At 41.6% G+C, this 16,181-nt stretch overlaps 1 protein-coding gene across 3 annotated transcripts in view; it reads left to right on the plus strand.

The window, feature by feature from the left end:
- Positions 1-11,366: 11,366 nt before the first annotated feature.
- The window catches only part of LOC124288967 (ATP-binding cassette sub-family C member 4-like), a 55,447-nt gene continuing 50,632 nt past the window's right edge, over positions 11,367-16,181 (plus strand). For 2 of the 3 annotated variants that reach the window (XM_046725561.1, XM_046725563.1), the window contains exons 1-2: positions 11,367-11,415; positions 11,564-11,746. In XM_046725561.1, the coding sequence (XP_046581517.1) occupies positions 11,685-11,746 (62 nt within the window). In that variant the 5' untranslated portion in view covers positions 11,367-11,415; positions 11,564-11,684. Of the gene's footprint in view, positions 11,426-11,563; positions 11,747-16,181 lie in introns of all 3 variants that reach the window. The other variant, XM_046725562.1, reaches the window with a different exon arrangement.

Below are 16,181 nucleotides of genomic sequence, written 5' to 3' on the forward strand. Positions count from 1 at the left end.
TGCACAAGACATATGTGAGCTGTGTCAATCACACTTCAAAGACAAACTCACCCATACCATCTGTCACTGTACAGATCAGATGAGTGAACAAGATAAACTGTGGCTTGAAATCTCAAGCATTGGTCAAAGAGCTGGGAGTGAACCTGCTCAACCAACCTGACGAGGATGAGGTATGCTGTCTTCTATCATGCACTCCATGTGTCCACTTGAATGACACAGACAACGCCATCTACTCTTCTCTGGTCGTTCAAGAATTGTACAGAATGTGTGCATACACCCAACCTACCTTATCGTAAAGTGAGGTAAATCCAAACTCATCTAAACCAGTGCTGCTCCAATAACTCGGATGTTTTCTTTTCAAATACCTCTCTTATTTAATGTACATGTTCTGCCTGTTCGTGTTATTGTACTCTCAAATGGAGACTATGTCACTGCGTGGACCTTCTACACCTGATCGAATGGCTTGTACAGCTGACAACGAATTAGGATAAAGTATTGCTTCGTGTTCATTATCTTTTTCCCATTTCAAGCTTAAGTTTAGCTCTTAATTCTGCTGCAAATACAGACAGATACTCATTCAATCTAACTCTTTTGGATAAACAGAGGCCAGGAATATAAAAAAGCTCCACCAACATGACCAGTTCTGGAATCGTTTGAAGCACCTGTGGAGATATGAGTAAAATTGCTATTTTTGGTGTTTATGTAATCTTGGCAAAGATTTTGATAACACTCGGTGACATTTGTTTGTTCACAAATCCTGTGAAATCGAAGGTTGTGTTAGAGTCCATGGAACCGTTTTTGACAGAGTTTGACCAACATTTAACTGAAGATTGTTTAACTTGTGCTGGAATACAAATTATTGTATAAGTAATCCACACGGTGGTTTTCCATGATTCCAGTCACACCTGACATATTCCACACAGTCACACAATACATATCTGTTGCTGGTTGATACCTAGATGCAGCTTTTAATGATAAATAATAAACTATCCCAAAAGAAAAACGCATAGGCATTTTTGCATTTATAAAAATCTATTAATTTCCTTTTGTGTTCAAACAATCGTCAAAGTATGTAACAAAAGTGTTCATAACAAGATTTTACACAATTTTTAAAGTCAAAAATCGATTTTACCTGATTTTGATGAGATTTCTTACAAGGATTAAAAAGGCATCGCCACAACGCAACAAAAATCACATTGAAGTTGAAATTGTGCAGCAAAGAGCATACACTGTCTGGCTATAAAAATCCAGATTACTTTCGGAAATCGACATTCGTTTTGAAGAAGTTTCAAGGTCAAATCACTACGCCACGCCTTGACGCTGCGACACGGAACATCGCCATTGAAAGAATGCAAGCTGGAGATTATCAATCTTTTGTTGCCAGGCGTCTGAATGTTAGTCTTAGCACGATATCACGGCCTGCAGTTCGTTACAACCAACCAGGTATAACAAATGACCGTCCCCGTACAGGCAGACCCCTAGTCACCACTGTCGCCCAAGATCGGTACATCCGGGTACTACATTTGCGTGATCGTACTGTCACGGGTAAGAGCACAACAGCCAGCGGGCCTGGACTTCGGAGGATATCCGGTCAAACCGTTCGGAACAGGTTGAGAGAGATTGGACTGAGAGCCAGGAGACCCGACGTCGGAACAGTGCTACGTCGTCGTCATCGCGCTCAAGGTCTCCTTTAACTAAAGTTATCAGCTTGGTTGTATAGATATGACCTTCTTCTAAACTGATGTAAAAGTTTATGCACTAAAGTCTATTTGTGGACGAGTTATGCATGTTTGAAAATACAACATTTTCGCAACGGATTTCTGGCCTATGCGTTTCTTTTTGGGGATAGTATACTTAAGAGCAACTTTAAGACGATAATGTTGCAGAGGATGTTCTGAGCATTCAACCTGCAAGGCAGAAACTGGAGTAGTAGGAAAGGCACCAGGACATATCTTAAGTGCTTTGGCATGTATACGATCAAGTTTAGTCAAGTGGCATTTTGCAGCATTCATGGAACCAGACAGCCACATTCTAAACTAGACAAGATTAGTGCTTCGTACAAAAGAAGCAAAGACGATTTCCTCCTTCCCCATCTCACCATTCCCCACACACTTTCTACCCATCGATGCCATCCTCCTATCTTTTTTCCCACACACATACCTTCTTCATGTCTCACCATTCTCCATCTTTCACACCCGTGAAGATTCGGGTTAGCATAGGTCTTCAGTAACCCATGCTTGTCGTAAAAGGCGAGTTACGGGATCGGATGGTCAGGCTCGCTGACTTGGTTGGCACATGTCATCGTATCCCAATTGCGTAGATCGATGCTCATGCCGTTGATCACTGGATTGTCTGATCCAGACTCGATTATTTACAGACCGCCGCCATATATCTGGAGTATTGCTGAGTGCGGCGTAAAACAATAAACCAACTAACCATCCATCTTACATCTGACTCTCACGAGACTTGCAAAAACTGATATTACTTCAGAAAACTAGCACCATGGAACTGATCATCTGTAGGCTATCTGTCAAATCTGCAGCATTTCTAATCTCATGTAATGTATGCCATTGTTGAATTGTGCACAAAAGACTTCAAGGTGAATGGAGACGAGGAATTATTTCTCACGAATTCATGCACATGTGGACGATTTTACTGACGCTTCATTCAGTTACATCCAAAATAACGTGCTGTAAAATGTTCATTTTGCTGTTGAAAATGAACTTAACATTTACAATCATATACTCAGTATTGTTCAAGAGATAGATATGATAAATATCTGGGATGTATCTGGAGTGCAATGTAAAAATTTAAAACATATATATCTAGTTCGATTTCAGTTGTTTCCAAAATAGGGGGACGAACAGTGATATTTCGACTGCCAAGTACATCACCTTCCTCAATCTCCTATCAAACTCATTTATGACATGACCTCAACAAAGACCTGGAGCTGCAGGAGGAGGAACAACGCCACATGCAGTCACTGGACGGGGGACATGGGTATGCGAACATGCAGTTATTGGTTAGGATGGACGATATCTGAATCATGCAGTTTTAGGGTGGGTAGACTGTGTACACACCATGCAGTTTTAGGGTGAGGTAGACGGTGTTCACACCATGCAGTTTTAGGATGAGTAGACAGTGTATGAATCATGCTGCCACAAGAACTCGTAGACACTTGAATAAAGATGACTGCCACCCATTTGACCACTTTCAGTAACAGCAGATACATCAGCATTCTTCTTTAATTGTCAACATTGTGCTTCTGTTTTATAATTCACAAATCATCTTCAAACAACTATTCATTGCCTGGTTATGTATTAGTGTATTGTACATACATCATCAAATAAGCCCACAGTGCTAGTATAGTTGCATGACCATCACTTCACCCTTCCATTAGGGTCCTTTACATGTCAGTTTATAGCACCGACTAATCAACTTATCTATCCAGTATCAATGGTGCAATGTTAAAGTGGATCCGAATGAGATTCACTTGCACAAAGCGGCCTCGGGTCTTTGGCGACAGTAACTGGTATACTTAACATTGACGTGCGATAACCGTTGTGTTGTGATCGCTTTGTCCAAGAGGGGGCAGAGTGCAGCTGTACAAAACAACCTTAGCGCTATTTGTCCGTAAGTCTATGTTAAATATGGGAGATACGATCACATTAGCGCTTTGTCCAATTTAAGAGGGGCCAGGGTGCAGCTGTACAAAACAACCTTAGCGCTATATGTCCGTAAGTCTATGTTAAATATGGGAGTTACGATCACATTAGCGCTTTATCAAAGAGGGCCCCGACTCACATTGCACTACGACAGTCAGTCGTAAGTTCCATGTGAAAGTATATCGAGTTACGATAGTCGTAGCTCTACGAAAGCTTTGTTGATCCGGGGACCTAGAGCTTAACAGGAGAGTGAGCCCCAGGGGTGGAGGTTGCACCCGTGATAATACCCTCCAACACAGAGAGATTAGCATTTGTGTTGTAAGAACAAGCAGGTGTGGCAAAACATACGGTGTCATTAGTTGGTAAACATTCATCTTGGTCCTCCAATAATGGAGCTTCGATGGCTTCCCTAAATAGCACCATGGACATACTGATAGTTAGATGATATTACACATGAAACATAGAAAGCATTGGCGGATCGGGGTGTGTGTGGCGTGGTTGGGGTTCGGGTGGGGTTCCGTTCCCCCTCCCCCTTTTGAAAATGACTTCAGACCACATTGAAGATTTTTTTGCGTTGGCATAGCCAATGGGGGGTTTGAACCCCCTGAACCCCACCTTTTAAACTTCCTGGATCCGCCCATGGAAAGGGTCCAGTGACCGATTGTAAACGTATACATATTCATATATGCCCGAACAGCAATTCTCAACGAGTGATCAGTCAACGTCATATGACGTCACACTGCTTCTTTGTTAAGAACAATTACTATTGATTACATTACGTCATCTAAACAATCAGCTGATTCCATGAACGTGTTCTGCATGGTTGACTTGACAACGTGTTTCATTCGCTTCCCTTTTGGGGTATCAGTAGTAGCAATATGCAAGATGACAGAGTCATTCATTGAGTTACGGCTGTCGAAGATAGGTCTGTGTTGATGTCAGGCCGGTACGGATGTGGGAACGCTAGGGTTATGATGGAGTTCACCAAACTCGATCTTGGTCTGCAGACACATATCATAGTGTAAGATAAAGGATTTACCACAGTTAAATTTGGAAAATACGCTGCATGAAGTGTCTGTATCTGCTCAATTTCACCCTGGCATTCATGAGAGTCCTTTCATATAATTCAAAACACTTTGCTTTCTACCTTTTTCGCCCTTTTTAGAGGACTTTGTCCGGTATCCATTAAGAATATATGATATGACTACAAGTATGTATGATATGCGCATCCGTGATTACAACCACCGTTCGTATCTAACATTTTAACGAGTGATAAATGGAGAAGTCAGTCTTGAGATGATCTAATGATTTGGTACAACGTTTGTAATTCATTTTTTGTACTTCCATAGTTTGTTGAGTTACAGGTGTGACGCTTTGAATATATTTTCTGTTGACTGTCTAGGAAACGACTTTAAACGTGTAAAACATGGACCGATTCCATGGGTACGACGAGTCCAAGAAATTCTGCAAACAGTGCCAAGCAAAATAATGGTAATAAGAAGTCCCGATGTGACAATGAACGACACACCACACGCAGTAGTACCTAAAACCCTAGAACGCAAAAAACAATGTCTACGACTTTACACCGTTTGAAAGGGGATATCCTCTGAATTGACAGTTTAAGCTTTACAAGTCGACTAACGGGATCGGGTGGTCAGGCTCGCTGACTTTGTTGACACATGTCATCGGATCCCAATTGCGTATAGAGGATTATATGTTATTTAATTATCCATGTTATACATTGAAGATCTCCATCATTTATGATCGATCGTGAATAAACAGTGATCTGTAAAAGTATTGCCTACTTATTTATGATGGAGATCTTTCACCTCTGCAACTTGGTACATCAGATAATCTAAGCTACAGTTTCAAAACACAAACATGCCAGTCGTTGGATGCCCTATTCCGTCATGCGGCTTTGTGACAGAAGACCTTGATCTCACACGTTCGGCTGGCGGATCCCGAAAAATCCGAGGAGGGTGTCCTGAAGGCCATTAGACTCCTTGCTGTTAGAGAGGAGAACACCATGGTAGCTCGCGTTACCCTCCACAGCATGACTCAGGATCGAGATGAAACTGTTCGTTCCTTCAGTGCAGGATGGCAAGGCTGGCGTCTGCGAATTCACCATTGCATGTCCAGGATGCCATCGGGAGGTGAATTACACAGAGACGATCCTTCGCGATGTACTCACACGTGGACTAAATGACCCTGAAATCCAGTTAGATCTCCTTGGAGACAAGAACCAAGACATGAATCTCGAACAGGTGTTTCAATTTGTGGAAGCCAAGGAATCAGGCAAACGCTCGGCACCTCGACTTCTAAACTCCCAGTCTGTTGAAGCTTTTAGCAGTGGCTACCGAAGAAGCAAGAACACAACTGTTAATGCATTAGGAAAAAGCATCGTCCTGCCTTCGGTCGCATGTGTTCTTCCTATAACCGCTACAATCACTTTGACACAGTGTGCCAGAGCAAAGTGAAACTGAAAGCTGAGAAACCTTCAAAGACGGTTGAGGAAGACGAAAGCGCGGTCTTTGACATGCTCTGCTCAGTCACTAACATCAGCTGGCGCCAAAGAAAAGAAGACACTTCACCTTGATCACCACCTATATGATCAGCTGACGGACACATGGACTAAACAAGCCTCCCGGCCCCAGCCCTTCCTTAACCTATCAATGGCTGTCCACGCAGAAGACTATGACAGACTAGACTTCGGCTCAATGTTATCCTCAAGACCAAGAAGAGCCTCTGTTGTCGTCATGGCAGACACAGGTTGTCAGAGCTGCCTTGCTGGCATTAAGATCGCACACAAACTTGGACTGAAAACACAGAATCTCATTCCGGTGACTCTCAAGATGCGTGCTGCCAATAACAAGGGTATCAATATCCTTGGTGCCCTCACCACACGACTGTCTGGCAGGAGCCCAACAGGGAAAACAGTTGAAACCAGACAGGTGGTCTATATCACAGACAACTCTGACATGTTCTTCCTCAGTCGTGAGCATGTGTCTCACTGGGGATGATCACAGGAAATTTTCCCACAATTGGGGAAGTGCCCAGAAATGATAGCTTCAATTACAATTCTACACTAAACGATGCTTCAGAGATAAATGATGTGAAATGTGCCTGCCCAAAGCGTGGACCACCTCCTAAAGTGCCAACCAAACTACCTTCCCCGCAACAGGAGAGAACCGCGGTAAACTGGAAGAATACCTACTTGACCTCTGTAAGTCCAGCACAACATCTGCGAGCACCAGCCTCTCCCCCTCATGGATGGACCTCCCATGAAACTGATGGTCGATCTGGACGCCCAGCCTGTTGCTCACCACACTCCGGTCGCTGTCCCACTTCACTGGCAGAAAGACGTCAAAGCTAAGGATGTCAGACTTGGTGTGCTGGAGCCAGTGCCAATTGGAGAACCGGTTACATGGTGCCACAGAATGGTCGTCTGTCCAAAGAAGAATGGCAAGCCTCGACGCACTGTTGACTTTCAGGCTCTCAATGCCCATGCCATTAGAGAGACACATCACACACAATCCCCCTTCCACCAAGCCAGATCAGTGCCACAGAATAAGAAGAAAACTGTCTTCGATGCATGGAATGGCTACCAAAGTGTCCCCATTCGAGATGAGGACAAACACCTTCCCACATTTATCACCCCATGGGGCCGATATAGATATCGCACTGGTCCATAAGGATATATCGCCTCTGGATATTGATACACAAGACGCTTGGTTTGGACTTGTCAATCAAGTGTCATACGCATTCAGCATGGCTGAGCGGATGCAGTCTTTTCGCCAACTCATAAAGCCTGGGACACCATTTCGTTGGGATGACAATCTGGACCGCTTGTTTAAAAAATCCAAGACCATCATTGTCAATGAGATTGAGAAAGGTGTGCGCATCTTTGACGCAAACAAACCAACCTGTCTTGCAACAGATTTGTCGAAACACGGAATTGGATTTTGGCTCTTCCAGAAGCACTGTCAATGCCCACAGACCCTGCCATTTTGCTGTAGAGATGGATGGAAAGTCACCCTGGTGGGAAGTCGTTTCACCCACGCTGTGGAATCCCGCTATGCACCGGTCGAGGGGGAAGCACTAGCAGTGGTTGATGCCCTGGAGAAAGCAAGGTATTTTGTCCTTGGATGTAGTGATTTGACCATTGCCGTTGACCACAAACCTCTACTGAAGATCTTTGGGGATCGATCACTTGAATGCATCTCGAATGCTCGACTACGTAACCTGGAGGAAAAGACCTGCGGTACAAATTCCACATGGTTCACATCCCTGGAGCCAAACACAGAGCTGCCGATGCTGTATCTCGTCACCCAACTGGTAACCCTGAGAGGATAGTTCTAGTGGATGATATTGCAGCCATGGACTGTACTGAACTTTCCCCTTCTCTGGATGTTTGTCATAACATCCTCGCCTCCATCAGATACAGTGAAGAGCCTGATTACAGTGTAGAGGATGCCACTCTCCAGTCTGCTGCGTCTGCAATCAGCTCCTTGGAACCCATCACGTGGAACAAGGTGAAAGTTGCCACCACTAGCGATGCATCCATCAAACTCGTTGACCTTTGTTGAAACTGGGATGCCAGAATCCCGCCTTGACTTCCTACTGCACTACGTGAATATCATCCGTTCAGAGAGATCTCCACACGGTAGACGGAGTTGCGCTATACAAGGACCGGATTGTGATCCCACCAGCACTACGTGAAGATGCCCTTACTGCCCTCCATTCTGCACACCAAGGCGTATCATCAATGATGTCCAGAGCTGAAGCATCTATCTTCTGGCCCGGGCTCACATTGGCCGTCACAACCCTCCGAACCAACTGTGCTCACTGCAATCGGATGGCTCCATCACAACCATCAGCCCCACCAACACCACTAGTATACCCATCTTACCCCTTCCAATGTCTATGCGCTGACTTCTTTCATTGCAAGGGTGTCAACTACCTGGTGCTGGTCGACAGATACTCCAACTGGTCAATAGTGGAGAGAACTGTTGGAGGTGCACCTGAACTCATCAACTGCTTACGACGCACATTTGTCACATTTGACATACCTGATGAACTTTCCTACTGATGGGGGACCCGAATTCACAGCCTCTGCAAACAGAGAATTCCTTCACACATGGTCAGTACATCATCGCCTATCTTCTGTCGCCTTCCCCCACAGCAACTGCAGGGTAGAAATTGGCGTGAAGACAGCCAAACGCATGATCACTGACAACACTGGACCCCGGGGTGAACTTGACACGGATGCTTTCCAGCGGGCAATGTTTCAGTACAGGAACACCCCAGACAGAGACACAAAGTTATCTCCTGCTATGTGTGTTTTTGGCAGAGCCATAAAGGACTTCATCCCCATCCTACCCGACCGGTACAAACCTCATGAGACACGGAGCGATACACTATTACTGAGGGAGGAGGCACTGAGAAACGGACATATGAAGATGGCAGAACGTCTCACTCAGCACACCAAACGGCTCCCACCTCTCTCAGTTGGTGACTTTGTCAGAATCCAGAACCAGACAGGGCCCCACCCACTCAAATGGGACAGAACAGGATGTGTGGTCGAAGTTCGTCAATTCGACCAGTATGTTGTACGGGTAGACGGATCAGGTAGAGTGACCCTACGCAACCGGAAGTTTCTGAGGAAGTACATCCCTGCTTTCCAACCTCCATCTAGACGCTCAGTCGCTGATGACTTGCCAAGGCCACAAACATCTACCCTTGACAATACCACCACCCCCATACTATGTCCACATAGTCTCTCAACCGGTGACACTTTACGCACATCCAACAGTCTCTATGGTGACGAACAACGCACTCCACATCAACAGTCAGTGTCATCCAGACCAATCCCCACCACCCTCACCTGGTAGATCCCGTCCACTCTGTCCTGTGATCACAGAACCCATTGTCCTGTCGGAGTCACCAAGCATCGATCCTTCACCGACCCTAACAGTAGACACAAGTGTGATCCACCCACGCCGTTCTACCCGCACCAAGAAAAAGCTGAACTGGCTGTCTGATTACGTGCATGTTATTGAGTCAGAATAATCCCTGGGCCAAAGGACAGTCTACCCAGAGAAAGCCCTGAATGTGTTATTGCCAGTTTCTCTCTTTATTTCAGTTTGTTCCAAACGTTTAGACTTTTCCCAATCACTTGAGGACAATTCAAGACATTATGCTTCATTTAACTCAAACCTGAGTTCTAGTCAGAACTGTTTCTTTCAGTCCATGCCACAACTTTGTCAAGATCCGACAATGACTTGGGGAAGGATAGAGGATTATATGGTATTTAATTATCCATGTTATACATGATGTGTTTACTCGCATTGCAGATCTCCGTCATTTATGATCGATCGTGAATAAACAGTCATCTGTAAAAAGTATTGCCTACTGATTTAGCGTAGATCGATGGTCATGCTGTTGATCACTATATTGTCTGGTTCAGACTCGATTATTTACAGACCGCCGCCTTGCAGCTGGAATAATACTGAGTGCGGCGTTAAACAACAACCAACCTACCAGTCATATGGCGGTGCATGATGACTTCCCTCTCATGACGTGTATAATCTCACCGTACGTGCAAACCGAATGTACAACATATGTACAAGTTCGCTAGCGTAAATATTTCAGTTTGGATCGGGAAGTATTCTGTAAGGCTTAAAGCATTATTTTCCGCAATGAAAACTTTTCGGAAAGTGTAAACGAAGTCATTGTTTAACAGTCCGCATTATTTCTAAAGTGGCACTCTTTCTGAACCTGGACGAGCGACCACTCTCACCAAACGGCGACCACGTCGCAGCGAGACACGTGGCGAGCTGACCACTGATAATGGGTGTTTACCGTTCGCTGAACAAACAGGTCAACCGCTGTTATATTGGGACAGTGACATAATGGCGGACAACGTGACATGTGTATCTTGATGCGACAATTTCATATTAGCGGCCATTAGTGCGTTTCTGCACAGACTGTCGGAGAATCGTTCGGTGCATATAAAGGCACATATGTTGCAGTGGTTTCTAACTGCATATATGCAGATATACTATATAAGGTTAAAGGTTAAAGAGCACTACAGAGGCGATGGTATTCACTTTTGGAAAAATAAAGAAAAAATTGAGCCACCAATTACATACGTTATCAGACTTACTTGGCTTACAACACGCAAACTATCACTGCAAAGACACAAATATGATAGCCGTATCAAAAAGTCCTACAACACCACCAATAGGCATTATTAATATGCCTACCTAGTTATAAACATGTAGGCCTATATTTTTAACGGCTATCAAACATACAGGTGTGCACAATACGTTTTCAAATGTACTGTATATACAGCTTCTACCTGGCGTGAAGAGAAAATGATGCCTCACTCGTGGAATAAATCTAAGTTTAATTTAACATAAAGTAATGCATTTATCTGAAAACATATAATTGCTACCTTACTCAAGTGATTTACATGAAATTGTATTTTTTTCTGTATTTCTTAACATAGATTGATGAAATGAAGAGTTAGCAGTCTGCGGAAAAAACTGTTTTGTAATACGATATGCTGAGTGAGATCATTCAAGTTGTGACAGACCCCAATCCCAATCAATTATATTGACAGTCACGCACCGCTAACCGAAAAGAATGTTGTCTGAAGTAATCAGGGGGAGGTAACTCGGAGAGCCAAGTAGTTGACCTCTAGACGGGTCACGTGTTCGTCTTCCTCTTTCATCAAAACATTGCACAGGTAGATAGCGGTAAATTTGTTAACAGTCAACCATCATAAACGCATTTTGCATCGATTGCATCTGACGGAAACTTAACTGAGTACTGACATAGTATTATATTGCGTGCTTACTTAGTTTGTGTGAAGTTTAAGCGAGATTTGTTTTCAGATTCTGGAGACACCCGGCTTGAAAGGAGCAGGTGCGGTGGATTCATAAATGGAGCAGACGTGAAATATGTCAAGGGATACCGCTAGCAGATAACGAAACTACATTGCTGTAGGAATCCACCATGGACAGGCGTAAACCATGCCCGTACGACAAGGCAAACTGGCTTTCCAGAATGACATTTTGGTGAGTTAACAAAGAAACTTCATGCGAGGAAACGAGTGACAGATCGAGGTGTTGTGTTACTGGCTCGTAAGCAGTGATAGATGTCACAGGAAATGTTTGAGTCACACATGGGTGTCGTCTGCTTATAGTTCATTCATCATTATAAGACAGATAACCAGATATTTCTGTTAAAATAATTGTGACATAATCAGCCGTGTCCATACAATATTGCCACAGATTACGTCTTGGTTGTATATCACCTCGTTGGAAATATACATGTCGTGGGTGGGCTGGCTTCATAAACAAGTGTTATGCTTGATTTGTTATGCACTTTCTTGTTTTAATAAATGTTACTTTGGGTCTCTGTATTATAGAATGTAACCAAATGGGACATTAACAAGATATGGAAATTATGAAAGTTAGATACTTACATAACATGTTAGAGAGAAAATATGGACTGACTACTGGCTAGCGACCAGTTATCGCCGCGTAACAGTTATCGCCAATACATCAGTATCACAAGTGCGCAATCTTTTTAACTTAGTCGGGGGGATGTCTCGCGACCTATATAATAGCAAGTTCAGGTTCACAAGTCATTAATTGTTTCATTCCCTATCAATCTACTGTAAATATAACACTCAAATAGTCACACAATCAATTATTTGAGGTTACTGTATGATATAAATATATATTATTTCACGAATGGCATGTGAAATTCTGAATTAATAAACTAACTCTGATAACTAACCCTAAGGATCAAGGACTGTCATGAGAGAACAGAGCGGCGTTATTATAGAATTACTCTTGAGATATATATCTATTTCATTTAATACTATTCATTAGTTGGTGATTCTAAAATCGCAGGGTTTTAACTTGACCAACAAAATTTGGGGTCCACAGAATGCCCACTTACTAATTTCAAGGGTCCTTACGTGATTAGTTTGTTGTTGTTTAATGTGCACTCAGCAGTAATTCAGATATATGTCAGCGATCTGTAAATAATCAAGTCAGTGTAAAAAAGAATATTTAATATCTATTGCAAAGTATGCTGCCATCTTGGTAAAATAAACCTACGACAGGTATGGAACATGATTTACATTGAAAATATGCTACAACAAGCTATGTTTTAATTGCAATAACTTTATGATAATTTTAGGGCTAAGATCGTTTTGAAAATCTAGGTTTGTTCTCCATTTGAGGCAAGATAAGTTTATAGCTTTAGTATTGGTTAGATTGCTATTTTCGTATTTTGGGGTAAATTAATTTTTATCTTTGGCTGCTCTGTTTATAAACAGTTCAGTCAGTTCAGTCCCAAAACCATCCATCTCTGAAAAATTGCATTTGAGATATATTTTTCTATTTATTTTTATTACATTATCAATCGAATTCTCGTCACTTGTTTGAAGACAATATTTGTCAACATTTCAAAAGATACAAACATTGGTGTAATTTTTTTAACATATACAATAAAATTTATGGACTGAATTAATGGAAGCATGTTCATTATGCATATATTATTTTGTTTTCGTTTAAAAGATTACTGAATTGCAACACTTTTCTTATATCTCTCATGATCTACACAAATTGTAAACCAAACACCGTCAGTTCCAAATGAATTCCGTTCTTCAAATACTCAAAAATAACACCCGAAATTGGCCAACACATGATGTTTATCTCCTAATTGTTCATTGGCGGTGCTTACTACAGGGCTATTATTTATATACTGATGTGTATGTATATTGTATCATGATTCACATATTTTTTATCGGTGAGGGAGTCTTTACCTATAGAATAAATTAAAAATATGAATTATTTCAAAATATACAGTAGTGAAAATAACTGCTGCTGTTTTAAAATATTATATGCACTGTCTAGTAATGCCAAAGAAATTTGGTTGAAAGAAACATTTGGCCTTTTATTGTACAAATGTACTTTGAGTATTGGCCAACATTGTTATGATATTGGGGGCTGTGGGGTAGCCTAGTGGTTAAAGCATTTGGTTCGATTCCCCACATGGGCACATTGTGGTAAGCCCATTTCTGGTGTCCCCCGCCGTGATATTGCTGGAATATTGCTAAAAGCGGCGTAAAACTAAACTCAGTCAGTCAGTCAGTTATGATATTGTGTCATCCATTGTCATGAGGTCACAAATTGATTCATTTCTTCATCTGAAGTATAGGGTGCCCTCAGTGAATAAGGGTTTTCTGTAGGGTTGACATTTTGTCATGTTCATGCATATTTTCTTGATTTTCTAACTTAAAATATTACACCTCTGAATTAGTCTTCAGAGGAGCCCATGCTTGTTGTAAGAGGTGACTAACTGTATCGGGTGGTAAAGCTCGCTGACTTGGTTGACACATGTCATCGTATCCGATTTGTGTAGATTGATGTTCATGATGTTGGTCACTAGATTGTCTGGTCCAAACTCTATTTACAGACTACAGCCATATAGCTGGGAAATATTACTGATTGTGGCGTTAAACAATAAACAAAGCTTAAAATATCAATGAGTCATCTAAAGACAATCTGTGCCTGGGACTCGGCACTACTGGCTATCTCTTCCTTGTGAATGAATGCAGTAGATCCCTTGCCAAAAGCTCAGGATTAATAGCATTCTTTTACCATGATTTACTCTGGACAGATAATGTGTTATGCCTGACAAGTTATGTTTTCTCTAATTCCTTGTCATAACGATAACAGGGTTGCAGATACAAATAATTACTTGCGCATGTTGTACAGATTCTTAGTACATGTTTGAATTACCATGATTACAGTTTTCCTGTATACAGAATGAATTTGAAGGAAGCAACAATATATATCAGTTGCTGTGTGTATCACCATGATCACAGGATTTTCTTTTTCATTTGTGTATATTGTAATTGTTTTTTTCTTTTGACTGTGCCCATTTAAGAACTGCCAGTTGAAAAACTAAATCTTTATGACAGCTGTCACTGCTATGTACAGCTATGAAAGTGACTCCATTTCTGGAATTTTCTTCAAGTTATTTATTAAGCCATGTCTGAAATAACGGAGGAACTTGGTCACAATTTTAATGTTTGTAATTTTTTTCTTAATGGTAAACTTCAGGCAAGTGGAAGTGAAGTCAAACAGTATGTATCACTATGTATCAACATCTCACATGCACGCAAGCATGTGCGCACACACATAGCACACATGTTCACTCGCATACCCCAAGCTCACCCGGGATACCACTTAATTTGTCTTAGCTTCCAATTTTAACTTAGAAAAGGAATGCTTAATTCTTTTTTGAAAAGGAAGCTTTTTGCCTGAACGTTTCTGTTATGTATCAAAGCAAGGGATGCAAAATGGAATATATACAAGTCATGCAGTAGTGTTGCCGGTGTCTGTTTGCCAAGGCCCTTACAGTAATGTCAACCAAAACAATAGGCCATACGCAGCATTGTCGCCATGTATTTATTTTGTTTATATGAAAAATACTTAAACTACTGGCTTGTCATTGTTTGAGAGAAGAATATAAGTATGTTTTACCCAATATCCTTGATATGTATTGCTTGCTAGTGTATTCGGTGCAGCTGTAGTTTGCATCCTCCATTTTACTGTGAGTAAAGGTGTGGCAAGTTTGTAATGATTTGTAAACATATTAATTAATACAGTTTCTGGTTTTCAATATATTGCTAGCAGTGGCTTCGGAAATACTACAATATCATATAACATAATGTTACATTCATAGTGCTTTCAGTGGAATGTCTGATTTCCATTCTTCAATATCTAACTGTAAAGAGAAGGTTCATCACTTCATGCAATTATTAACCAAGGTTCAGTTGAAGCTAACCCTGCTTGCTTTAACATTCACTCTGAATTTTATGAATACCAGAATTCTTGCTCGAATAGTCTGCTGCATAGTGTCTGGTTTGGGAAACTTCCATCTATTATCATGATTATTCGTCACGCTGAAGAGCAGGGTTCGATTCCCCACTTGGGTACAATGTGTGAAGCCTATTTCTGGTGTCCCCTGCCGTGATGTTGCTGGAATATTTCTAAAAGTGGTGTAAAACCAAACTCACTCACTCGCTCACTATCATGATTATTACGCTCAGATAATCTGTTTGATTGGCTTACTCCTTGATCATGTAGATAGTTCTCAATTGATTATTGTGCTTTAATACGTATTGGCTGACATATAATTACTGTCCCTCACTGTATTAAACAATGTATTAAACTTGGAACATTGTTGCATAATAAATAACACTGCCACATAATGATATACTTTCCGGTCCTTTGAAGCTATAAGCATTGTCTTGCAGTACTGATAGTGATAAAGTTCAATTTACCACTACTGCTATATCAAAGTTTTATTTTGTGAAATAGATTTGTTTTGAATTGATAATGGATCTTAAGTGACTATGTTTATTTATTATCTTCCATGACAGTATCCTAATATATGTTAATTCCAATCAAAATCAATTATCTTGCT

The sequence above is a fragment of the Haliotis rubra genome, unplaced genomic scaffold, assembly GCF_003918875.1.
Source record: "Haliotis rubra isolate DU_JTF1 unplaced genomic scaffold, ASM391887v1 Scf43, whole genome shotgun sequence".
NCBI classification, from domain to species: domain Eukaryota; kingdom Metazoa; phylum Mollusca; class Gastropoda; order Lepetellida; family Haliotidae; genus Haliotis; species Haliotis rubra.